Here is a 25,975-nt window from a genome sequence, read left to right as displayed (position 1 = left end):
TAAATAAACAAATACACTTTTTTAAATATAGGTACTTCTATAAAGGATAGTATAATGCTTATAAAATCTTGTAATAGGTATGTACTTTCTACACAGACCACAGTCTATCTGCAAATCTCAGCACAGAAAAACTGAAGCTTTCCGTCGGCAAAGCAAGATTTCCATTTTGATAATATCAATGATGAAAATTTTCTCACCTGCGGAAGAGGGGAAATATTTTCTATCTATATATAGATTTAACTTAAAATAATATTATGTACCTACCCTTTAGTTTCTGTGATCTGTGGTACCTACCTATAGGATAAAAAATATCGTTAGAAAACTCTATTTATTTTATCTTATTTTATTCGAAAAAATTCAAAGTGCATCGTATTTTTTTAAAGTTGTTTCAGTATTGAAATGGTGGTAATAATAATTTCGATTTGATTTCAATTTGTAAAAATGATAGGTACCTATCACCTAGGTATACCTATCTTTTTAATATTTGGTAATACGACTTTAACATCCCAATATTTCTTTAACATTGCCATTTCTAAAAATAATTCAACAATTTGAAACTCGAATCTTCAACTCCAACATCGAATCATAATCATTAGAAAACTAATAAAGAACACAAAACAATAGTTGTATCCCGAACAGTTGTACCCTCTTAAAGGTTATTAACGTTCAATTTTCTCACAATAAAAATCTCATAATCCCCACTGAAGCTCAATGCTTAACCCTTAATGTAAATATTTACGAAATATCATGTGTTTGCTGTGATTCAAAAAGATTAATGTGTGTAATGGCTGCCTACGAGTAATTTGGTCGCGATGTCTTGTGAGTTGTGACGTAAAAAAAACTTTTAACATAATATGAGATAGTTTTGGGTTAAAATTTGAAGAAAATAATAATAGATATAATATATTATGCATATGCTCTTACATATGCTAATATAATGTTTAACTGTAGGTAATCTATACAATAATTAAAATACAGATAAGTCATACCTAAGTAAATCCAGATCTCCGAACTTTTCTTTATGTAAGTAGGTACTTAACTTAACTGGATGAAAGTATGATTCGATTTTTCTAATTTGAAATGTTATACTGCAAGAACATTAGCACATACCTATTATATGTACGTGGAAATGCATTTTTCTTTCATTGGTTTTATTTTGTATTGGAAATTAAGCACACTGTACTTCTTTATTATCTGGTAACTAAATTTAATATGAACTTTACTGAAAACTTCGGATATCGAACACCTTATGAGTTATGTTGCTTTTATTCTTTTAACTAAAGGATATTGAAAACGGGTGTTTTTACTTTACATACAATTTACTACAAATAGCCTTTCCAAACATATCCACATAAGTATTAGCTAAAGTCATATCGATTGTAAAACAAACAATATTTTATTGCTCATAAAGCATCCTCGATCATACGTTATGACTGTGGTATTATCCTCCACCACGCCATCTGTCGGCAGTCCTATTATATTCATGCGATTTTGAACCATATCACCTTGTAATAGAATACGTTTAAGGCTTATAATTGTTTCAATGATATTCATACTGTGCTTAAACTCGCGGGTGGTCATCATAACCAGCTGGGAAGACACTGGTGGCGCTAAAATGTTGTTGTATTTTTGCTTTGGTTTGATTTAGGTAGTTGAAAATGTACTTAATTAGAATATGAAGTCTGAAGGCCGCTTTAATAGAATGTTTTGACGGTAAAATATTATAATACATTTTTTAAAACATTATTTTATAAATACATTTTGTCTCACGGTTTGACCGATGGACAAAACCCGCGGGAAAAATCAAGTACCTACCTATATCTCATGTGTTATTTTCATGTATGGGTAGGCATATTTCTTTAGTTTCATTAAATTAAATACGCATTAACGTAACTTCTAATATTCACAAAATATACGTCTCGCTTAATTTAAATTATTATTCAGATTTCTTAACTGCTTAAATCAAAATATTCATAGAATTTAAACATAGTCTAAATAATAAACTAAATTCAACAAAACATAAAAAATGCCTACACGTCCAAAATTGTAAAGCGCCATTTTACCGCTCCCCTAAAATACTAGGACACGAATCGAGTCCTTTATAATCTGATTCATTAAACACTTGCGTAGGACAAGTGTCGCTGTAATAGGATTAGCCTATTAGTGTGATACACGCAGACGAGATTAACTTTATAGCTTTTATTTTAAATATTATAATAAACGTATGTTATGTATGTAGTTACTTTTTTAAATACTTTGGATAGGTTTTTTAATCTATAAGAAAAAATAGTACCTAGCTAATAAAGATACCTCCTAGTTACTATAAATTAGTAATCGATCGATAATAAACTTACTCATAGATGGCAGTACCTTCCATGCAAGTTGCTGGGAAATGACATGGAAGTAGGTAATAAAAGAAAAAAATAATAAAATACTTTAAACCGAGGCAATGTAAATCAAACAAAGGCAATCATAAGAAATGGAAAAATTTGTAAATATTCCGGGTTTCGTGTTTGAAATTGTAATTCGAAACAACTATACCTACACATACTCTACTTTTCCTTTCATTTGTTATGGTGAAGGTTTAAAAGAAAGAGATACAGTCAATTAATAATCGTAAATGGAAGCATCGATACACATAATACCTAGGTACGTGTTTTAAAACAATACAGTTTTATGCATAATTTTCTTAAGTTTAATAATCGATACCAATTGAAAAGCAATACCAGAAATTAATACCCATATAAATTGTTTTCAATAAAACTTAATAATCTCTTTTCATTGTGCATCACGCCCTTACGATTAAAGCGTGGGGTTCACTGGGGTAGACCATAGACATGCATATTCCGATGTCACCATAGATAATAAATTATGGTATTAGGAGATATTTGCTACGTTATTGGTTTTCATTATTCGATATTAGTAGCATGTGGACAAACTATTAAAGTAATACTGCAAAGCCGTGAGGTTTAAAGTGTAGTTAAATATTATTGGAGTCATACTGAATTACCTATATCGCTTACCTGTAGTAACATACAGTTATACCTACTTATATTAACTTAATTCTAACTGTGTTAATTATAAGTTAGATAGGTAGGTTAGCAGTTTAGCAGTTTTCCGATATTGTGAAGAAATCGAACTTTTAAATGACCGTTGTATGTCTAGGTACCTATATTCGTAGCTAATTGAAAGTAGGTATGTAGATCTAATTAATTTTTACAGTTTGTGTTTCCTGATTAGGTACCTACCTACACTTCATCAATTTTTTTAACTTTTGGTTGAAGATTTTTATCGAATCTAGGTACTTAGGCACATAAACAAAAATCAATCACTACACGGGAATGCGAAAGATGATTTTATTTATATTAAATTCATATTTCAACCTATACATTTTATGCATCTACTATAATATACCTACTTACATATTGTTATTGGCACAATTTAATTCTTATCGGAGTAGATAATATCTAGGATTAAGTTTGACCACGTCCATTATTAAACGGCTATAATTTAGTGAATGATGTGCATTTTCTGCAGTCCGGTTAGCCGTGAGAAAAATAAATTAATAATCTAGTATGAGGCCGGGAGATACTGACAGAAAATATTGGGTCATTTGGACCAGTATGGCGGTTCTTCAGGGTCTAGGAATCCCTTGACGGAACACAGTGGGGTTTTGGTCGGTAGGAATCCGACATAACCCGCGGCCCTTTCCCCGGACGCCGTGGGTATCTATGCAAGATTTCCCCACTTTTAAAAAAAAAAAAAAAAAAAAAAAAGGGTCTAGGAATCCGACGTAACCCATACCATACGATGACGTAGAGTAACTATCTATGCAAGATTTCCCCACTTGAAAAAAAAAAGTTACAATACCTAGGTAGGTATTGTTACAACCTTAGGTACAATCTAAGTTAGGTACCCACAAATTAATTATTAATTTATGTTAAAATCTTAAGCTTATTCATATTATATTTTGTTGGATAATAAATTAAGAGTGGATGTTGCTTGCTCTGTTTTTACTTTTTACACACAAAATATTTGTTTTGATTTATATTTTTTTGAAAAAAATAAAGTATATGAGTAATTGAGTATCTTTGTTTTGTTTTCTACATAATATGGTATACCAATATGTAGGTACTTAAATAATTTTGCCCTCAAAATTTGACCCATAAACATAATACAATTACAATATTATTATCTTGAATTTCTAAAGCCCTTGCATTGTTTCGTTGTTTTAAACATTTGTCGTTGAAATGTTAAACTATTTCTATGCCAAATGTGGGTACGCAAAGCCCCTTATCAGAATTTCAAATGGCTTGAAATCAAATAAAAAGCAATGTACAAATAATTGCGTTAAACTCGCACCACTTGAAATAAACAAAAGGTTGTATTGGCGCTAAAATCGGAATGCATGCGCCTCTTAACCATCTGTGATTGTTGGGGGAATACAATTCGATCGGATTCGATTTTTAAATATTATTTTCGGCCAGTCTTCAAGTAAATATTTTAATATTCGATTGAATACAGCCTTAATACAGCGGATTCAAGGTCATATATTTTGTATTTGTGAATGTAAAAACAATTGACGAATAAGTATAATTGGCTGGTCGGTATCTGTCTTCTCGACCCACCATTTTTTCCCATTCTTAGATTTTTATACATATGAAATTATCAAATATCGTCAAAATATATGTTAGCGTTTATGACTTGTCATTTAAATTGGCATGTTTTATTGACTACGACCTACTAACTACCCATTATAATTACTAGGTATTCTACAATACCTACTTATAAAGTTATAATATCAAGAAATGCACCTTGAGGCTTGAATCTTGACAGCTGTAGCTAAGGTTCACGTACGGTTCTAGAAGTTTGTTATTTTTATATATGTAATGTTAGCTACCAGTACCTACGCTGTTACAATATTATGTAAATATAATGGTAGGAACGGCTGAATAAGTCTATAAAAATAAATTATAATAATAAACGTGAAAGATTGTGATGATGGATTTTAATGATACCTAAGTACTTTGTAGTGATATAGCTTGCTAGTAAAACATAGAAGATTCGTTTACCCGAGAAGATTCACTTGCCAAAAGATATAAATATATTGAATAACAATAATTTAAATGCGAGTTTGGATTGTTTTTTCTTATTATTGCCCTATTTTTATTTGAAATCACAAGAACTGGACGGTTAAAATAAAATAAATATAAAAATCAGCATTTACTTACTGAGTATTGATATCTATCTAATTTGTAACTTTGTACAGAATAAGTGCATTCTTGCCACAGATTCTTGCAAATAAAATAAAACTTTGAATTTGAAACCTCGTATCAGAGTAACAAAAACCAACTATTAAAAAAAAAAAATTACTCAATGTCAACGTCATCGAGACACCGACTGTCAGGTGATCATGACATTGACAAGTTTCGTAACATTTTTTAACCTATGTTTTTAAACCTTAATTTATTATAATATATATTTAATATATAACAATCATGTTTATTTAATTGTAAAACCACAATAAAAATATATACAAAATGTGGCAATTACTACAAGTGCAGTCATGTCAATTAATGCGACCAAGGTACATATTTTGGAATTGTTTACAAAGTTTTCATTTGAACAGGATAAACAATAATAAATTCTCTATTTTCAGGTTAACGCCGATAAGAAGCAATGGATATTTTACAAACTTACTAAAGAATAAACCTTCAGATGCTGTTAAAAGATACGTATCTAATGTTAAAAATTGCAAGGAGAATGAGTTAAAAGGTGTTTTTCAGTTTATTAGTCCATGGAAGCTTGGTACGGGTATTAGTTTAGGTTTAGGAACTCGTCTTTTATTAAGTGATGCATCAGTATTGTGTAAGGCAAAATCTCCTTCAAGAATAATACAGAGGAGGCCAAATGTGAATGAAGACAGCGGCAAATTTGATTGGTCAAAGTTCCTGGAGTATCTCAAACCTCATAAATGGTTGCTGGCAGCTGCTGTAGCTGTGAGTATTTAGTATATTTACAATGTATTTGAAACAGCCTTAAGTTGGGTATAGAAAATATGTAAATGTATTTTACTACTTAAGATTCATACTACAGATATTTAAACTTAATAAACTTTATTAGATTACAGAACTATTATAGATTATTAAATTATTGTTGATACATTTTAATGCTTTTTTTAAGTAAATTATAAAGTGACCGCCTCCTTGGTACAGTGGTTGACGAATGTGCGTAGATCCGAGGGTTCCTGGGTTCGATTGCTGGTAGAGACGAAGCCAAAAAAATGGTCTCGGTCTGGTAGGACACAGAAGGCTGATCACCCACTTGTCCCTAAAGAAAATCGATCAGTGAAACAGATGTATGAATCTGCCTCTTACCCCACTAAGGGACACGGGAGTTCACTTTTTTTTTATTATAAAGTTACAAGCCTAATAAGATTATGCATAACTATAAACAAAATGTTATTTTTCAGTCAGCGATGGCAGTGGCATTTCTTAATATCTACATTCCGGCCATGTTGGGTGTAATTGTTAATATATTGGCTGATATGAGAAGCAATCCTAACTTAGATTTCATTGATCAGATTAAATATCCTGCGCTCAAGATGATTTCTTTGTATATTGGCCAGGTAATTATTTTTATGATGTTTTGTTGATGAATTCAATTATAATAATTCTAATTAGTCACAAATATTATTCTTGATGAGAATTTCAAGGACTATCACGCAAAGCATGTTCTGTTTATAATGTTACTGTTTTGGTCCGTTTTTGTATTATTGAAAATTACTCAAATTTACTGGACCAATATGTTTATATTATCACTAGCTGCTCCGCGCGGTATCACCCCCGTGACTCCACCCCTGTTGGTCCTAGCGTGATGACACATAGCCTATAACCTTCCTCGATAAATGGGCTATATAACAGCGAAAGAATTTTTCAAATCGGACCAGTTGTTCCTGAGATTAGCGCGTTCAAACAAACAAACAAACAAACAAACTCTTCAGCTTTATAATATTAGTATAGATGAAAGCATAACTTTCTATGTTACTTGCTCCAGGGAGAAGTATATTTAGTGACAATTTTTTTTTGCATCATTTCATTTCATACGTCAGTTGCGCTTGTCATATGTATGGAAATTCATAAAACTGTTCATAGCTAGACCGACCATACGCACGCGTATTGTCATGCGTATTAGTGTCATAGTCATACAATTGTTGATGCGTATCGTCAGGACCGACGGTACGCACTGACGGTCGGTCAAGCTCTGCAACCAGCCTAAAATAAAGTAGGTTTTTTTAAAACATGTAAAAGTAGTTTCTAACAAATAATTTTATTATTTATATTACCTTTCCTTTGGATTTGTATTTGATCTAGAAATATTTATAATAAATACAAACACACACCATAATATTCAAAAATATTTTTGAAGTGAAAATTCTTTATAAGGGTTGGAAAAAAATTTAGTGTAACTAACATTTTTTCGTTACGCATGACATTTTTATTTTATTTTTCCAGGCAGTATTCACATTTTTCTACATCCATCTATTGGCGCAAGTCGGTGAACGGGTAGCTGCGCAGATGAAGCAAGACCTCTTTGTGTCCATACTTCAGCAGGATATGGCCTTCTTTGATCAAGAGAGAACGGGAGAAATAGTTAATAGGTATTTTAAATTTTAATTAATTTCCTAAGTGGTTGATGTGTGAAAACTTAGGGGTCGTGAGTTTGATTCCTGTTGAAAACTAACAAAACAAAAATGACTTAGGCTAATAAAAATAAGCAACAGCTCGGTACCAAAAAGCTGATCACTTCTAAAATCAGTCTTACATATTACATATTTACATTGCAATAAATTTTACCACTTTAAAGTATTTGGTTAGATATAGATATACTAATCTTGCTAATCAGTTGTACTAATAAAGAAGTAAATTCTTTCTTAGTAAATATGTGTGATGGGATTATGTATATCGTATATCTAAGAAGCTACTGATAATTTATTTTCTGCATCTATTACATTTTCTTAAATTTTATATCATTGTAATTTATAATATAAAAAATGTTGTGTGGTTTTATGAAACCACGGTAAAAGTGAAACTGTTCGAACGGTTCCGAACACTGCTTTGTGTAGCGCATGTCGCGTGTCGGTCGGCTGCCGAGTAGGTATACCTACATCCTCCATCCTCGGCAGCCGCGATACACGCGACATGCGCTACACAGACCAAAAAGTTTGAGACGATGTAATAAAAGTTTCACTTTAATAAAATATATACTTAAAAATACTCTAAAGCCTAAAGAATAAATATCCCAAGGTCAAATATTTAAAAATAAGTTTAACGGCTTGAAATCGAAAAATATAAATGTATTATAATATAACATAAATAATTATTAGACTATAATATTATGAAAATTATAAGTACATCCAAAGTTTTAATGATTTTCAGAATAACAGTAGATGTTCAAGATTTTAAGAGTTCCTTTAAACAAACAATTTCTGGTGGTCTAAGAGCTATCACTCAGGTAATAAAACATTTTTTGCGTTTTTGAATATTTTTTTTATTGTTAAGCACTGTAAATTGTGTTGCATTTCATATTATGCAATATTAGCTGTAAGTTTATTTTTCCATACAATTTTTTGAAGGTCACATCATGCCAATACCATCAAGTCAAGTGAATTTTCACTTCAACACGTGTGCTCGGCACGTATGCTCTTTTTTTAAAGTATCAAAGTTTTAAGCAATAAATGAACTTTGTTAAAAAAAATGAACTTTGTTGTAAAAATTGCAGTGTAAATTTATAAAGAATAGAAAAAATTCGATCACGAGGCGGGACTCGAACCCGCATCCTTCGCGCCATTCCGGGGCGGATGCCTAACCAACTCAGCCACTCGTGACCCGCCTGAGCAATCGAATTTAATCTATTCTTTCAGTTTTATGTGTCTTAAGGGATACACCGCGCGCCATCTATTGAGATGATTTAACAACCATCTCAACCAATATGAAGCACTTTTCTTTTTTTTTTCTATTCTTTATAAATTTATATTTATAAAGCATTTGAATGCCATAAAAAAAAAAACAAAAAAATATAAATTCAACAAAAAGGTCGTGTTCCATCGTTACAATATTGTATTCACTGAAAAGTGCTTCATATTGGTTGAGATGGTTGTTAAATCATCTCAATAGATGGCGCGCGGTGTGTCCCTTAAGACACATAAAAACTGAAAGAGTAGAATAAATTCGATTGCTCAGGCGGGTCACGAGTGGCTGAGTTGGTTAGGCATCCGCCCCGGAATGGCGCGAAGGATGCGGGTTCGAGTCCCGCCTCGTGATCGAATTTTTTCTATTCTTTATAAATTTATATTTATAAAGCATTTGAATGCCATAAAAACCAAAAAATATAAATTAACTTGCAGTGCATTGAATCTTATTATGTATTAGTGCATTTCATTACCTGTACCCTAATCATTTATTTACGTTTACAGGTGGTAGGATCAGCGGTAAGCCTGCTAGTAATATCCCCACATTTAACCGGGATGACACTTATCTGTGTCCCCACTGTGGTCATAGGAGGCACGTTCATTGGTTCGCTATTGAGGAAACTGTCTCGGGAAGTGCAGGGACAGGTGTGTATGATTTTCATTGAAATTAGCTTTTTCAGTGGCTTCGCTTGCAAATAGTAAATCTATTTGCTAATCCACCTGAAAACTCGCAAAAACTTCATTAAAATCGGTCCAGTTGTTTTCCTAAACACTTGTATGTAGAATATAATTTTAACTGTCACTGGAAAATTTTAAACGCAGAGTTTGCTTATAATCTGTTTCGCGAGGTTATAAATAAAGTCGATATATACACTATACAGGGTGTCGGGCATTTTTAGTAATAAATAATAATTAACGCTAGTTGTCATAAAACTTCTTCTAGTAGTTCAACTGCTACTATTTCAACAAATTGACTGACTGGCCGGTTGGCTTGGTTGGTAGTGGCCCTGCCTTGAAGCTAGAGGTCGTGGTTTCGATCCCCACCCGGGGCAAATATTTGTGTGATGAACATAGATGTTTGCTCTGTGTCTGCGTGTTAATTATCTATATAAGTATTTATTTAAAATTATATAAATGTATGTTTATCAGCCATCTGGTTTCCATAACACAAGCGAAAGCTTAGTATGGGATGAGATCCTGCTGTGTGTGAAAAATGTCCCGAAATATTTATTATTATTATTATTTACTAGCTGCTCTGCGCGGTTTCACCCCCGTGGCTTCTCTCCTGCTGGTCGTATCATCACGCTACGACTATAGGATATATTATATCCTTCCTCGATAAATGAGCTATCTAACACCGAAATAATTTTTCAAATCGGACCAGTAGTTCCCGAGATTAGCGCGTTCAAACAAACAAACAAACTCTTCAGCTTTATAATATTAGTATAGATTAAATTCTGCTAAACTTCAATAAAAACTCAATCAATATAATTTCCAGATAGAAAAAGCAACTCTAGTAGCGGAAGAAGCGATATCCAACATGCGTACAGTGCGAGCGTTTGCTGGTGAAGAGAATGAAGCTAGAATGTTCGCAGAGGAGTGTGATACTGCGGCGGAACTTAGTATGGAATTGGGTTTGGGTGTGGGATTGTTCCAGGCTGGGACTAATTTGTTTTTGAATGGGTATGTAAAAGGAACTTTATTGTAGTTTTGTCCGTTTGTATATAGTTCTCAATTACTTATTGACTTCAGTCTTATTTACAACTAGCTTCCGCCCACGTTTAATGTAACTTTTTGGACATTTCCCGTTTTATTTTTAAAAAATTATTATTGTAATTTTACTAATTACGTAAAGGGCTTTCGATAACACTATAAAGTTTTTGATATCTCCAATAGTTACGGAATAATCGCCTGTGCACACTTAACGATTACACCCTGTATAGATTCTATTTTTGATTAGGATTGGTGACAATGTGGTGGTTTCAGACCACCTAACTCTAAGTATATACTTACTCGACGTAATACTTGAGGACACTTATATAAGTGTCATCAACTAGGAACAGCATATAAGGTCATTTTAAAATTTCCATTATTAAATAACAGTCTAGTATTGATGATGGCTGTTACAAAAGCTACTTAAGAGCTCTATAATATGAGGGTGTCTTTTAACTTTGTATTGGTGACAATAAATTCAGACCACCTATAAAAGTGTTTAGCTAGTCCAGTATTGATGACGATTATTGCAAAAGTTACTTAAAAGTCGCTTATTAGGGTGTCTTTTAACAGTCTGGAATTGGAGACGATAATTTCAGACCACGTTTAAAGCTAGAGATAGATGTCTCCTAATAGAGATTAGGGGCATTTTTAAAAAAAAATCTCGTTTTTCCAAAGCATGGTGTTAGCGACAATGTTCCTGGGCGGGCACTTAATGTCCACGGGGCAGATGTCGGCGGGCGACGTGATGGCCTTCCTTGTTAACGCGCAAACTATACAACGCTCTGTTGCCCAGATATCCCTGCTTTTTGGCGCTGTTATTAAAGGGATAAGCGCGGGTGGCAGGGTTTTTGAGGTGAGTTAATAATTGATTTTTATTGGTAAAAATATTTTTGTTTTTTTCTTCCGATGTTAAAGTAAAAGAGACCAGGAATGATGCTTTATAACACCAGCGTAATAAATAAGGTTTAAGGTTTGTGAAATAGATAAAATCGATTCAATAAATAAAATCGAGGATCTAGAAATATTTTCTATTCCTCCTGTCAATAAGCTATCATTTTTTTTTGTTTCATTAAAATAATAACATTCATATGATATATTCACCTAAATACTCAAATTGATATATTTACCCTTAACAATTGCAGTATATAAACAAAGAACCAAAAATGGACACATCGGGCACGAAAGTGATCAAATATCACGAGTTTCACGGCGACATCGAATTTAAGGACGTCTCTTTCTCTTATCCAACAAGACCAGAAGCTGTGAGTAGATTATTATTATTATTATTTGTATTTTATTGAAGTGAAACTTCTTTAGGCGCGATGAGAGTAAAATTCCATGGTCGTATCATCCCAATACAGTCACGTCATGGAGTAAGGCGACGATTTTGGTATCTTTGAATCTTACCAAATAAGTTTTACTTCTGACATGTATGCTCGGCACACACGCTCTTTTTTATAATAGTAATGATTATGAATTGTTTTTATTATTCTCTTAGAAAAAATTCTATAACTTTGTTGAAATACATTTCAGATTGTGTTGAACAACTTCAACTTAAAAATACCGGCGGGCAAGACTGTCGCCATAGTGGGTAGTTCTGGCAATGGAAAATCGACCATAGCTGCTTTATTAGAAAGGTCAGTTTTGAGCTATCAGTTTAGCATAAATAATTTTGAAATCAAGATAATGGACAGCTTCTACCGTTGGATAGTAATTCGAATGAATATTTAAAATTCCCATTTTTTTTTCTTTGCACTTTAGAAAAAAGATGAAATTATTTACTCATTTGTTTATCTCTCTTTACCGCAAGGAAGCAATTTCATGATTTGATTTTTGTGTCTGGAGATCGTAAGAAGAGAGATTGACATAGGCTACTTTTACCGCGATCAAACATATTATCATCCTCATGAGAGTTTCATCTGACTACACGCATAGCCAATACATTTTTACATTTACGGTATAAATTTATTTTTACTGCCTTAATAATACTGTGTAGTATTTTTTTTTGTGCCATTTCTCATATACAAAAATATGAACGGGTTTGTATAATGGTGAACATTGAATAAATTGATTTTATTAACCGACTTCAAAAAAAAAAGGAGGAGGTTATCAATTCGGCCGGTATGTTTTTTTTTATGTATGTACACCGATTACTCCGAGGTTTCTGAACCGATTTACGTGATTCTTTTTTTGTTCGATGCGGGATGGTGTCGAATTGGTCCCATAAAAATGTTATTCGGATAGGCCCAGTAGTTTTTATTTTATGAGCATTTTTGTCTGTGCAAGTTTGAAGTCGGTTGTTTTTAACGCAGTTATTGACTTGTTCTTATTTCTTTCTATTTCCAGGTTCTACGATGTAGACAAAGGCTCAGTGACCATAGATGGCGTGGATATCCGCGAAATGGATTGTACTTGGCTCCGAGGTCGGGCCATAGGGCTGATCAGCCAAGAGCCCGTGCTGTTTGCTACCACGGTCAGAGAGAACATACGGTATGGGAAACCGGAGGCTAGTGATGCTGAGGTTTGTACATATATTCTAATAATTAGTTAGTATAGTAATATAAACTAGGACTATATATTGTGTAATAATTAGTTAGTATATAAACTAGGACTATATATTGTGTAATAATTAGTTAGTATATAAACTAGGACTATATATTGTGTAATAATTAGTTAGTATATAAACTAGGACTATATATTGTGTAATAATTAGTTAGTATATAAACTAGGACTATATATTGTGTAATAATTAGTTAGTATATAAACTAGGACTATATATTGTGTAATAATTAGTTAGTATATAAACTAGGACTATATATTGAAAGAAAGATAAATAAAAAAGGCGTGGTTAACAATTAAATCTTTTAACTCATTTTGAAAATTCTGCTTGCAATCGAAAGAAAAATTTCTGTGTTTTATTGCTTTTTTTGATAGGTTAATTTAAATACTCCATGTTTCGATATGTTTATCAGACACCTTACTTTTCGGTAGTAATGTTCTAAGCCACAGTATATAGTATTGTCTCATAGACGCGTAGGCAAAGTTTTCTCAATGAATCCAATATATATTTTTATGTAAGATTAGATTTCCTGCATAGTACCCGTTCCCGTGGAATTTCCGGAATAAAACCTATCCTATGTGTTAATCCAAGTTACCCTCTATATGTGTGCTAAATTTCATTGTAATCGGTTCAGTAGTATTTGCGTGAAAGAGTAACAAATATACACACACACATCCTCACAAACTTTCGCGTTTATAATATTAGTAGGATCACAGATGTCTAATTAATTAGAGGCGAACTTATTTTTTTTGATATTTTTCTGTTTTGCCTAGTATTTAACTATACTTATTTCTAGGTATACCGCGCAGCCCAAACAGCGAACGCGGATGAATTCATACGAAATTTCCCAGACGGATACAATACATTGGTAGGAGAAAGAGGAATGTCCCTCAGCGGAGGGCAGAAACAGAGGATCGCCATAGCCAGAGCTGTGCTGAAGAACCCGCCCGTTATGATCCTGGACGAAGCCACTAGGTGAGAAATTTTCATAGAATACCTATAGGTAAATAGGGAACTCGAATTCGTTTGTCCGCCATCTTATTATATGAGGCATGTCGCTATAATATAACTAGGACTAGGATAGGAAATCATTGGGTATAAGACCAATAAGAGTTTCCTATCAGCTTTGCTCTGTTTTTGATTTGCGAATCGGAATTTTCACGAACAATTAAAAACTGAATCACAGGCATAAGCATAGTTCTACTTGGTGAAGATTTGGCATATAATGATAAAAAAAAGACGTGTGGCACTCGGGGACTGCCGCAGTAAAGCTATTGCATACAATGCCTTCAAGCCACACCTCCGTCCGTCGGAGTGGGGAGCGTGAGGTATTTTCGTTACGGAATTTCTCGATTCGGTCCCCGCGCTCAAGACCCGCGATAGAAGCTATGTAATAGCTTAAAAATGTGTTAATAATAATAAATTTCTGGATAATTTCTTTACAGTCAGTACAAAGATGCTTAAAACATATTAACTACACATTTCTTAACTCATTCAAACATTATAATTAATAAGAAATCTTCCCTTCTAGTGCCTTAGACGCGACCAGCGAAAAAGTGGTGCAAACAGCATTAGAGACAGCGTCCAAAGGTCGCACAGTGCTCGTGATCGCACACAGACTGTCCACTGTCATGAATGCTGATTTAATTGTGGTGTTGAGTAAGGGGAAGATTGTTGAGGTGAGTTTATAAACAAGTGGAGTTATTATAACTGCGTTAAAAACAACCGACTTCAAACTTGCACTTGCAACATTTACAAATACATACAAAAATGCTCATAAAATAAAAACTACTGGGTCTATCCGAATAATTTTATGGGACCAATTTGACACCATTCCGCATCGAACAAAAAAAGAATCACGTAAATCGGTTCAGAAACCTCGGAGTAATCGGTGTACATACATAAAAAAAACATACCGGCCGAATTGATAACATCCTCCTTTTTTTGAAGTCGGTTAAAAAGAGCATGTGTGCCGAGCACACGTGTCAGAAGTGAAACTGCTTTGGCAAGATTTGAAGATAACAAAATTGTCCAGTGTACTCCAGGACGTGACGGTATTGCCATGGCGCGATCTTGAAATTTTACTCTCAACGCGGCTACAGAAGTTTCACTTAAAAAATATTATAAATTTTGAAATAATAGAAAACTTAGATGCGGGATTCGAACCACCGTCTTCCGCCATTGCGGCTTATAAGTTATTTTTCTTTTTGGCCAATTTAATCAAAGTAATAGTCTCTTATTAATTAATATGTAAGGAGGCTCCCATACGACATCTTTGATAATAATAAAATGAAAACATGAGTACAATAATTTATCGAGTGACATAGTTTTCCTGGCGTATTTGTATTTTTTAAATTTTTTTTTACTTTTAATTCCTCTCTTATACTATAACTTAATATTTAAGGTTATTTTTCTCATAATAAATAATTATATTTTAGATGGGTACTCATGATCAACTGAAGAAGCAGAAGGGACATTATTGGAACCTCATCAAACAGCAAGACCAAGAAGAAGATAATAGATCCTTATAATAATAGTCGTAGATCATAAGTAGAACAATTTTGACATATTTTTTATTTTTTTGACATTTTTTTCTCTATTATTTATTTTTTGTTCTTAAGGATAGAGGAATTTAAAGTTAATGTATTTTACGAGTAAGATACGGAATTGTTACCAGTTTTACATCTTACTCGATTTTCTTTGTTTTTTTTAAGTGAATATTTCTTGTATTTGTTCCTTAATATTTTTGTATAAAAGAAGTAAATTCTAACGATAAGTAACGTTGATATTATTTCCTCAGTGAAATACAATAATTTGATTGTTTTGTTATCATTTACTTTTTATAATTATTTATTTTCTTAAGGAAACCAGATTTCCGTCGTATCTATAAATAGCTTGTTAAAAATATCAAAATGGGGTATGGGATGGTGTGAGAAAAGTTTTATTTTGGAGTATCCAGTTTTTATTGTACTTTTCATCATTTTATTATTTATAAAAGAGACATCATAATATAAGAGACATCAACAATAAGACACACATTATGCAAGATAATAATTAATGCTATTAGGGTCGGTTAATAACATCCTACTAATATGATAAATGCGAAAGTTTGTGAGGATGTGTGTTTGTTACTCTTTCACGTAAATACTACTGAACAGATTGCAATGAAATTTAGCACACATATAAAGGGTAACATGGATTAAAACATAGGATAGGTTTTATCCCGGAAATCCCACGGGAACGGGAACTATGCGGGTTTTTCTTTGAAAATGCGGGCGAAGCCGCGGGCGGAAATCTAGTATATAATATATCCTGGGTTGAATCCTTGATAATAGAATATTTTCCTAGAGGGTTATAGAAAGCTGATCGTCTACTTACCAGAAACTAATGCATAAAATTAAAGATAAGAGGGACATAGCTTATTGCTCAATAACTATATTAATATGAGTAGGTATTTTTTTTTAAGGAAAGAAGAAGGCATTGTATTGAAATAATTGAAGATCGTCGCTTTTGTTAAATCACTGTTAAATGTTATATTTTGTGGTTTTTAGTATTTGTCGCATTGTCAAGCAATCCTCTTGTATGTTAGGCACATAAGATATTTGTAATATATTATGATCTAATGTATAAAGATACCAAATGAAAAGAAATTGCCTTGTTTGAAATTATTATTATTAAAACGTTATTATTGAAGTGAAACTTCTTTATCGGGGTAGTAAAAAAATTTAGTGTAACATTTTTTCGTTACGCGTGACATTTTTCCGTTACGCGCCATCTTTTTCTTATCCCTACCACGCGTGAATCGACATATTTCTGTAAAGTTGCATATAGTAAATTATTTTTTGAAAAAAAAGGTCTTAAAGAAGTTTCACTTCTTACGTGTGTACACTAGTACACACACACATTTTTTTTATAACGTCACTAACTTATATTACTTTATTACTGCGTTATTTATTTACTTGTTTTTATTGTATACAATGTTCTTTTATTATACTTATCAAATCACTGCCGTAGCTATTTCAACAAGACAATAGCAAAATGCATTTAGGCAAGTCATCCTAAACATTGATGTGAATGTACAAGTTATATAGTATAGTGAAAAATACAAAAAATGAAAGATGATTTATTAGGAGAGTGAATAAAATTGTTGAAATATATCTTGGCTTTTATTTTTAATCACTTTTCACAGCGCCATCTAGTTTTTAACTGAACAAAACTCGTATAAAATAATGATAAATATTCGCACAGAAATAAATTCTAGTCTGTAACAAGATATTATTTTATTTGAGAATAATAAGGAGAATTTTTTTTTGAGAATTTTAGTGAAAATATAAGTCAAATTAACCAAACCGTAGTAACCCACCATTAGAAATTAAATTTGAAATTTCCAAAAATTCGTTCAGAAATATCAGAGGTTCTTACTATAAGAAAGGTATGTATAGGTACTTATAGATTTTACCTATTCATAACAAGAGTTTTAAAAGATATAACTACAGGTTTCGTATAAAAATAAAACACAACTATCCGAAGAAGTATTTATTGCATACAGGATCACCAAAATTATTTGTACAATTAATATTTTGAAATAACACTGACCAAATTATTTACATTTTATACCTAATGAACTATTTTCTACGCTTTTCATTTATATTTACAAACAATGTTACTTTTAGAATAAGATTTCACATTAAATTCAAAGGTATCACGAAATACAGCAAATTTCAAAACTTTCAAAATAGAACAAAACAATTTTTTAATTATTCGTAATTTGCTTAAATAATTACAATGATGTTTATGTTCTAGATACATTCTTAACTCATACCTTCAGGCATATACACACAATAATTAAATAATACATAAAATTATGCCTAGATAATTTTTAAATGAACAAAATTAACAATATTATCTTTCGAGACCATGCCTCGTTGTCAAGTTAATATTATTGCAAAGGGTAATGTAAATTTATATAAAAAAAGCTAATTTATAAATTTTTGTTGTTCTAATTATTATATTTTTCTGTATCATTATGAATGCACACACACAATAATTATGAGTTTAGTGTTGTCAGGACTAAAAATAATATTTTTTGGATAAAAAAAGGTAAACAGATTGATCTAATATAATTTTATCAGTTAATACTTACATTTAAATTTATTAACTAAGTTTTAATTCCAAAGAATTTACATTACCATCAATTTAACATTTTCTAAATCTAATAATATATTTGTAGAGATTTTTTACAAATAAACAATTTTGAACTAGGTACTTAATTTAGGGAATTTTCCTTTGCAAAAAAAAGAATGGAATTTAATGAATTTTGTACATATTTTAATAAATAAACATTATGCTATGATTTATTTTGGTTATCTAGTTTGAATCTCAACTATTGAAGAAATTCGGATATCCTATACTTTTATATTTATAGGTTTTCTATTAAAATACCAAGTTTGTTCGTAGGCGTAGCGAGAGATCAATTAAAAGTTTAGAAGTTTGGCCTTATCAGTTTTGACAGTCCTTTTAGGATTGTAAACTTCTCAACTTCGAAATTTATGTACTTAAGTATAATTATAAAAAAATAGGGAACGCAATAAAGTTAAAAATAAAATCGAATATTTTTTAAAATATTATATTTTAAATTGTATTTTATACTATCAAGGAGAGGTTTTTTTTAAATAACGTTTACCTGATTGCTACACCTACAAAACATCAATAAAATTTTCTCCTTTGCCTATAAAAACAAGAACTCATTCCATTGCTTTTTGTTGGAAGTTCCTACTTTTTAAGATGGATGGCCATTCACGGTCAATTCATTTGGTACGACGCGACGTCTAATAATTTAAATGGAATGTAGTTAATATTCATTTTTTTTGCGATTGCGTCGGAATTTTCTATTCACGATCATATTTGTTGCGATAGATTGACCGTGAATGCCCAGCTTTAGGGGTTTCGTATGGTAAAAGTAAGGGTAAAAGAGAAAATTTTGTAGAAAATCATTTGTTATGACAATATCATAGCGTACACAATTAATTGACGGATGACAATAAACACACCAGTGAACTTTGTACAGTGATACAAATGGAATATATTTTACATATTTCTGTAACTACGCTATATTTGAATAGGGTCAATGGTATCTCTATGATTATATTTGATAGAATTAGCATTGCCAATTCGTTAGCAATGACAGTAAAATACTTAAAGTATTTTTCTTTTAATGTAACTATTGTATGTCTAAGAAACAGAAGTTATGTTTTTGAAATATGTACCTATTTGTTTTCCATTAAGACATATTTTATTTATGAAAAACTAAATCACATTATAGCCACACTTATGACATGTAATAAAATAGTATACTTGTAACTACATTCGCATAAACAGCCGGAAAAACTAAACAACTTATATTAAAACCAAGAGTTTCAGTCAGATAGAATGTTAATAATGCATTAATTTTAATCTGCATTTCAAGATAATACAATTTGAATTATTTAAACACCACATTTATGACTTATCAAGTAAACAAGAAAACATTTCTTTCTCAGTATTTATAGCTACAAACTGAAACTATTATTGAGATTATCTACATTTAAAATTTTTTATGAAACCAAACCCATAACCCATAACATAACTTTCCACACTTCAACACAACTTTCAAAAACAGCGGTGTTTAAAATTAATTAAATTCCCATACAAGTTGATCACCAACTTATTACCAAGAAATGCAGCTAAATCTAACCAGCGCTAGCCTCTACCGTCATCGCAGGACGAAGTGTATCAGTACAGACGCGAGCAAGAGGATGCAAGTCACACTCGACGTGATGCCGTGAATGGCGCTCGTGTTGCGGCGCAAGATGGCGGCCATCTTGTTGCCTGGAAAATGGTGGTGGAATGTCAAGTTTTGGTGGGAAATGGATTATTCATAGATTACAGATAATTAGATGGATAATTATTTGTTGATCAGCTCACAAAGCAACAGAAAAAACTGTATTATAAACTTTGAAGTTTCATTTTATTGGTAGGTAATAAAATTGATTCAGCATTTAGGCGCGCTTTGTAAGTGCTTTCGATTCTAGACTATATTTCAAAACCCGTTTATTCAAATATTGTTTTCCTTTTACCTGTTGTTTTTCTTTTACCTCCTTTTATAGGTAGTCACCCAAGTCTTTGAGATGAAACTGCGTGCGAGCGCCCGGCTCGGTTGCCATGGAGACGGGTATCTATACAGGGTGTAATCGTTAAGTGTGCACAGGCGATTATTCCGTAACTATTACAGATATCAAAAAAATTTAAACTGATATCGAAAGTATTTAACCTAATGAGTAAAATGGCCATAATAAATTTTTAAAAATAAAACGAGAAATATCTAAAAAATTAACTTGAAACCCTCCCATACATTTAGTATGAGATACGAATATCCCATGTACATGGGTTGATCCAAAAGTAATGATAATCAATATTAAACAAGGTCATTACAGTTATAATAATTATGTAGTTCTCTAGAATATAGTCTTCTAACTAGAAAATATACTTCAATATTTTTTTTCCAAAACTATAAAAAAAACTTTGACTTCATCCACAAAAACCCCTCCACGCGGCCATCACTTCGCTGTCGTCTTAAAATAATTTATTGCTGAGAAAGTGTTTCTTGTGCCGAGGAAAGAGATAAAAGCAAATAGGAGCTAGATCTAAAAAATAGGGTAGGTGTTCAAGCATTTGGAATGCCGATTTTTGAATGGCAGCCATCGCAACTGACGCTTTGTGATCTGGTACGTTGTCTTGGTGAAACAGCGTTCAGGTCCGCAGTTTGCCATGTCTCTTTTCCTTACTAACCTACCGCAATCTTTTAATTTGGTCTGTTTAGTAAGAGCCCAATAAAGTGGCTACCTTTTTAAAATATTCCACCATAATTATTCCTTCAGCGTCCCAAAAAACTACCGCTTTAATCTAACCTACTGATTTTCACTTTGAATTTCTTCATCTTCACTTTGGAAGCTCGCATCCAGAACATTGATTGTTTTTTTGGTTTCAGCATAAACATGGTGAACTCGGGTAACGTCTATGATCACAAAACATTATCCTGATATCATTAAAAATTTAGAAATTTACCCTCTACATGTCGAATCGTTGTTTCTTCTTTTCGTCGGGAAACATTCTGGCACGCACGGCTCACATTCAAATTAATGTAAATAATTGGAAACGTGGCCTGTTGATATGATTTTTTTGTAATTACTTAGTGAATACATGAGCAAGCAAAAAACATTTATTTTATATTTTTATGTGCACAGGAAATACCCAATTAACATTACTTTTAGATCAACCTAGTACATTTATTATGAAAGATTTTAGCTTTTTCTTTCTTTTTTTGGTTTTCTGCTTTAATTACTTCGCAAATTTGAAGGGAAGTTCATCTAGAAACTGTAAATAGAGCTCCTCATTGTATTGCACAATGAGGACATCACTTCGAAAATCTGCTATGAATACAAAATGTATGGGAAATAAAATGTATGGGAGCGTTTAATGTCACATTTTTGGATATTTCTCGTTTTATTTTAAAAAATTTATTATGGCCATTTTACTCATTAGGTTAAGTACTTTCGATATCAGTTTAAAGTTTTTTGGTATCTGCAATAGTTACGGAATAATCGCTTGTGCACACTTAACGATTACACCCTGTATAGAGTTGTTTACACCAAGATACTCACTCCCTTCCGATACGAAGACGTGTATAGATTCGGGTTCGGTATTAATCGCACTGCATGTATACTTCCCAGAGTCCCGTAGCGTCACGTCGCGTACAGTGAGGCGGAACTGCGTGCGCGCGGATCGGTTGCCATGGAGACGGGTATCTATATAGAGTTGTTTACACCAAGATACTCACTCCCTTCCGACACGAAGACGTGTATAGACGTGGGTTCGGTATTACTCGCACTGCATGTATAGTTCCCAGAGTCCCGTAGCGTCACGCCGCGTACAGTGAGGATGGACTGCGTGCGCGCGGTTCGGTTGCCATGGAGACGGGTATCTATATACCTAGAGTTGTTTACACGAAGATACTCACTCCCTTCCGACACGAAGACATGTATAGACGCGGGTTCGGTATTACTCGCACTGCATGTATAGTTCCCAGAGTCCCGTAGCGTCGCTCCGCGTACGGTAAGACGGGACTGCGTGCGAGCGCCTGGTTCTGTTTCTACGGTGATACCGCCGCGGGTAGCGTCGTAGTTGATCATGCGGTCGTTGTGGTACCAGAACACGTATTGTGGTGGGGTCGGGCTCTGGAATTTTATTAATTCAGATTTTATTTACAATTAAAAACTAGAGCAGCAACTGCAACACTGCCTTTGTTGTAAGTGTTGAGGGGCGGTCCGCGGTGGTGACATATCAAGTACCTGCCAAATTGTTTGCTCTATAAAAAAAAAACTTGAGCAATGGCGTAAACATAATAATATGACGTAGTCTATACATATAATAAATCTGTAGAAGGGTCAATTCTGTACATTGAAAATATTGAAAAAATAAATAGCAGGTGTTACTGGATCGATACCAAACCCAAATATGTGATTAAAAAAATTTTTGTCTGTCTGTCTGTCTGTCTGTCTGTCTGTCTGTCTGTCTGTATGTGAAGGCATCACGTGAAAACTAGCGGTTCGATTTCGATGAAACTTGGTATAATTATACCTTATTATCCTGGGCGTAAAATAGGATACTTTTTATCCTGGAAAAATACGTAGAAAAAAATTAATCTTAATTTTTCAGTTTTATCCATAGACGTTGTTCTGTAGAACCGCGAACACACGTTGCGTATTATTATAGGCCTAGCCGTATTTGGGAATTGGGTCCAATAGATATTTATAAGAATGTTATTGACAGAGGTACTCAAAATGGAGAAATAACCATCCACGCGAAGACCGATATCCGCGCGGACAGAGTCGCGGGCGGAAGCTAGTTGTTAATAAAGCTTTATCTATCTATATAGAAATATCTTTAAGTATTAATCACACAATAATATTTCGTAGGATATGAATGCACATGGATATTTGGATTAGGATAAAAATTTGTAAAAAATAAAAACTAACACTAACCATCTCTTCGAGCGAAGTTAGAGTTTCATATACCTAATTAAAGCATAATTATTGGTTTTCGGGTATGATTTCATACAACAATCAGTCCTTGCAAAACTATAGTGTAGGTAACTCGATATGTGGATGATGCCCAGGATTCTGATGGATGGAGTATCAACCAAAAATGAATATAGGGAAATTCATAGGTATTAAGTAATATGGATATAATATTTTTCTAGCATAGAAAATAATCGCTACCAGTCCAATGACCAGGATAAAATTTGAGAACTAAAATGTTATTATGATACGATTACCAACGTAATAAAACATTTATAGATGGAAAATAAAATATTTATCAAATTCCATTCCATTACAATTTACTAAGTAGGTACTTAGCTTGAATAAACACATAATTATATACCTATATTATGTTAAGGCCGTGTACGCGGTCCGTGCGCTGTTTGGCTCAAATATGTGATTTTTCAAACTAGATTGTCCATCAACCACTTATCTTACAAACATATGAATTTCTAATAATTTTAGGAAATTTTATTGTCTATATAGTTAGTTAAAAGTTTTTTTCAATTAATACAGTATTTGTGAATACCATCAATATAACTAAGCCGATGATTACTTGATTTCACTTTTAGTGTCAATTTCGAAGCTAAAAATATCTGAAATTGCTGACAGATCTAACACACAATTTTTTTTAACTAACTGCAAAAATCCTTATTAAAATAGTTAGTTAAAAGATTTTTTTATTTTAGACTCCTAACTTACGAAATTAAAATCCGAACAATGTGAATTTTTTTAGAAATTATAGTCGACAAAATGATTATTTTCACCAAGATATTTGACTTAATTGAATATAATTTATAAATATTGCAATAAAAGAACGTCTTATTTATAAGATAAAATTTAAAAAATCAACTAAGGTACCTCTATTATTTTTCTACAATTTTTTTTAAAGTACTATAAAACACTGCGCGCGACCCGATTAAAATCAGTCGGCAGCGAGCCTTTCCAGTAGAGATGCACCGAATATTCGGTTCCTATCCGGTATCCGGCTTATCCGGCCCTTTTTTACTATCCGGCCGGATACCGGATGGTAATGTACTATCAGGCCGGATACCGGATAGTAAAATTGGTAGATTTTATAAATAGAATCGAAATAAAGACAGTTGTAATTGAAGCTGTTTATTATTTTTAACGAATTTTTTTTTCACTGACACGATAAAAGTGTCTCTACCAAGAACTGTGACCGCGCGAACGTTCACTACGAAACAAGTCAAAACCTGCACTTCACAGGCGGCGTGCCGGTGCGCGACACGCACCTACGAAACTCAAAATGCCGTCGGCCGAATATTCGGCGGCCGGATACCGAACATTCGGCTGGTGGTCAGGCCGAACATCCGGTATCCGGTATCCGGCCAAACATCTATTCGTTGCATCTCTACTTTCCAGAGAGAGGACATGTTGCTCGGCGCTTTCCTGTGGACCTATGCTGTTCATAGTAAAAGGATAGCGCAAGCCGCGATCTATCGTAATAGATCGCGGAGATTTTGACTTGCGTTAAATTGAATAAGCCCTCTTAAGTACAGTTTATACCACAGTATCACCTGTAATTAACATCACAAAGAACCTAAATTCCCGAATAAACACATAATATTGCACTTAATTATTGAGTAGGACCCATCCAAGCGGATGATTGCCCGCATCCACGGATGTATCGATTCAAAGAGCCCTAAATAAGTTAACCGTGTTAATGTTTAACTGAAGGGTTGTTCCTTGGGGATGTGTGCGATAGAGAATTTCAATTTGCCCTTTGTTACTTATTTTTTCATGATGATAGTTTATTTCATGTGCTGTAGGCGGATTTAGATACATTATTTGTAAGGATCTTTTGATAATTTTAAGTTTCAAAAGTTCGCTAAATATTCTATTTTTTTAGGGTGAAGCCGAAGAAGATACCTAACGTCTAATCACACTTTTCTCGGTAGATAGGTAGTTACTGAATTTTTAATTTTTCAAAAAATCATAAAAAAGATTGTGTGCCTAGCACACGTGTCAGGAGCGAAACTTCTTTGGCACGGTTTGATAAAATCGTCACCTTGCTCCATGATGTGACGGTATTGCCATGACGCGACTTTGAAATTTTACTCTCAACGCGCCTAAAGAAGTTTCACTTCAAAATCTGTGTGTACCCAGATTTACGCCCTAGGCTTCAGCCAGTCCTTATGTAAACTTTATTATATTATAAAGGCTTTCTGTAGTAATTAATTTCAAGTTTAATTTGTTAATTGTACGCAAAATGTCGGTACGTATGAGTATATTCCAACTACTTCGAGCATGCGCGATGTAATACTCACAGGATAAAATGAATAATAATGAATGTTTAAGGTCCGTTATAAAACTTTAAAGAAAAGTAGAATATATTATGAGAACAAGCTCTCAACTTCTTAGATTGTTCAGTAGTTTAAAACTAATGAATATAAAATTAAAAACTATGTTTAATCATCTACCAAGACTTTATAAGAATGAATACATTAATTGTATATTCGTTGATAAAACGCTTTTTAGTAATCTAAGAGATCTATCGTTAGCAAATAATCTTAATTTATGCATTTTTTATTCTTTTCAAAAGAAAGGAAAATAAAATATCTACATTAC

At 32.8% G+C, this 25,975-nt stretch overlaps 2 protein-coding genes across 3 annotated transcripts in view; one reads left to right on the top strand and one right to left on the bottom strand.

The window, feature by feature from the left end:
- Nucleotides 1-5,478: 5,478 nt before the first annotated feature.
- Nucleotides 5,479-16,046, top strand: LOC123699245 (mitochondrial potassium channel ATP-binding subunit). 2 transcript variants are annotated; one of them, XM_045646154.1, is made up of 14 exons: nucleotides 5,479-5,587; nucleotides 5,660-5,999; nucleotides 6,473-6,628; nucleotides 7,515-7,660; nucleotides 8,439-8,514; nucleotides 9,476-9,616; nucleotides 10,470-10,654; nucleotides 11,363-11,540; nucleotides 11,830-11,949; nucleotides 12,221-12,324; nucleotides 13,034-13,208; nucleotides 14,044-14,222; nucleotides 14,779-14,926; nucleotides 15,686-16,046. In XM_045646154.1, the coding sequence occupies exons 1-14, from the start codon at nucleotides 5,541-5,543 to the stop codon at nucleotides 15,776-15,778; spliced, it is 2,088 nt and encodes a 695-aa protein (XP_045502110.1). In that variant the 5' UTR covers nucleotides 5,479-5,540; the 3' UTR covers nucleotides 15,779-16,046. The 2 variants fall into 2 exon arrangements, with proteins under 2 accessions (XP_045502110.1, XP_045502111.1); XM_045646155.1 differs by lacking the exon at nucleotides 5,479-5,587 and having other exon boundaries at nucleotides 5,667-5,775.
- Nucleotides 16,047-18,319: 2,273 nt separating this feature from the next.
- LOC123699131 (hemicentin-2-like) overlaps nucleotides 18,320-25,975 on the bottom strand; it is a 29,217-nt gene continuing 21,561 nt past the window's right edge. Inside the window, exons 6-7 of the mRNA XM_045646008.1 lie at nucleotides 22,303-22,519; nucleotides 18,320-20,114 (exon numbers count right to left, since the gene is read on the bottom strand). Coding sequence (XP_045501964.1) covers nucleotides 19,999-20,114; nucleotides 22,303-22,519 — 333 coding nt within the window. The 3' untranslated portion in view covers nucleotides 18,320-19,998. The remainder of the gene's footprint in view (nucleotides 20,115-22,302; nucleotides 22,520-25,975) is intronic.

This window comes from Colias croceus, chromosome 17, assembly GCF_905220415.1.
Source record: "Colias croceus chromosome 17, ilColCroc2.1".
Classification (NCBI taxonomy): Eukaryota; Metazoa; Arthropoda; class Insecta; order Lepidoptera; family Pieridae; genus Colias; species Colias croceus.
This window is presented reverse-complemented; position numbering and strand designations above follow the sequence as displayed.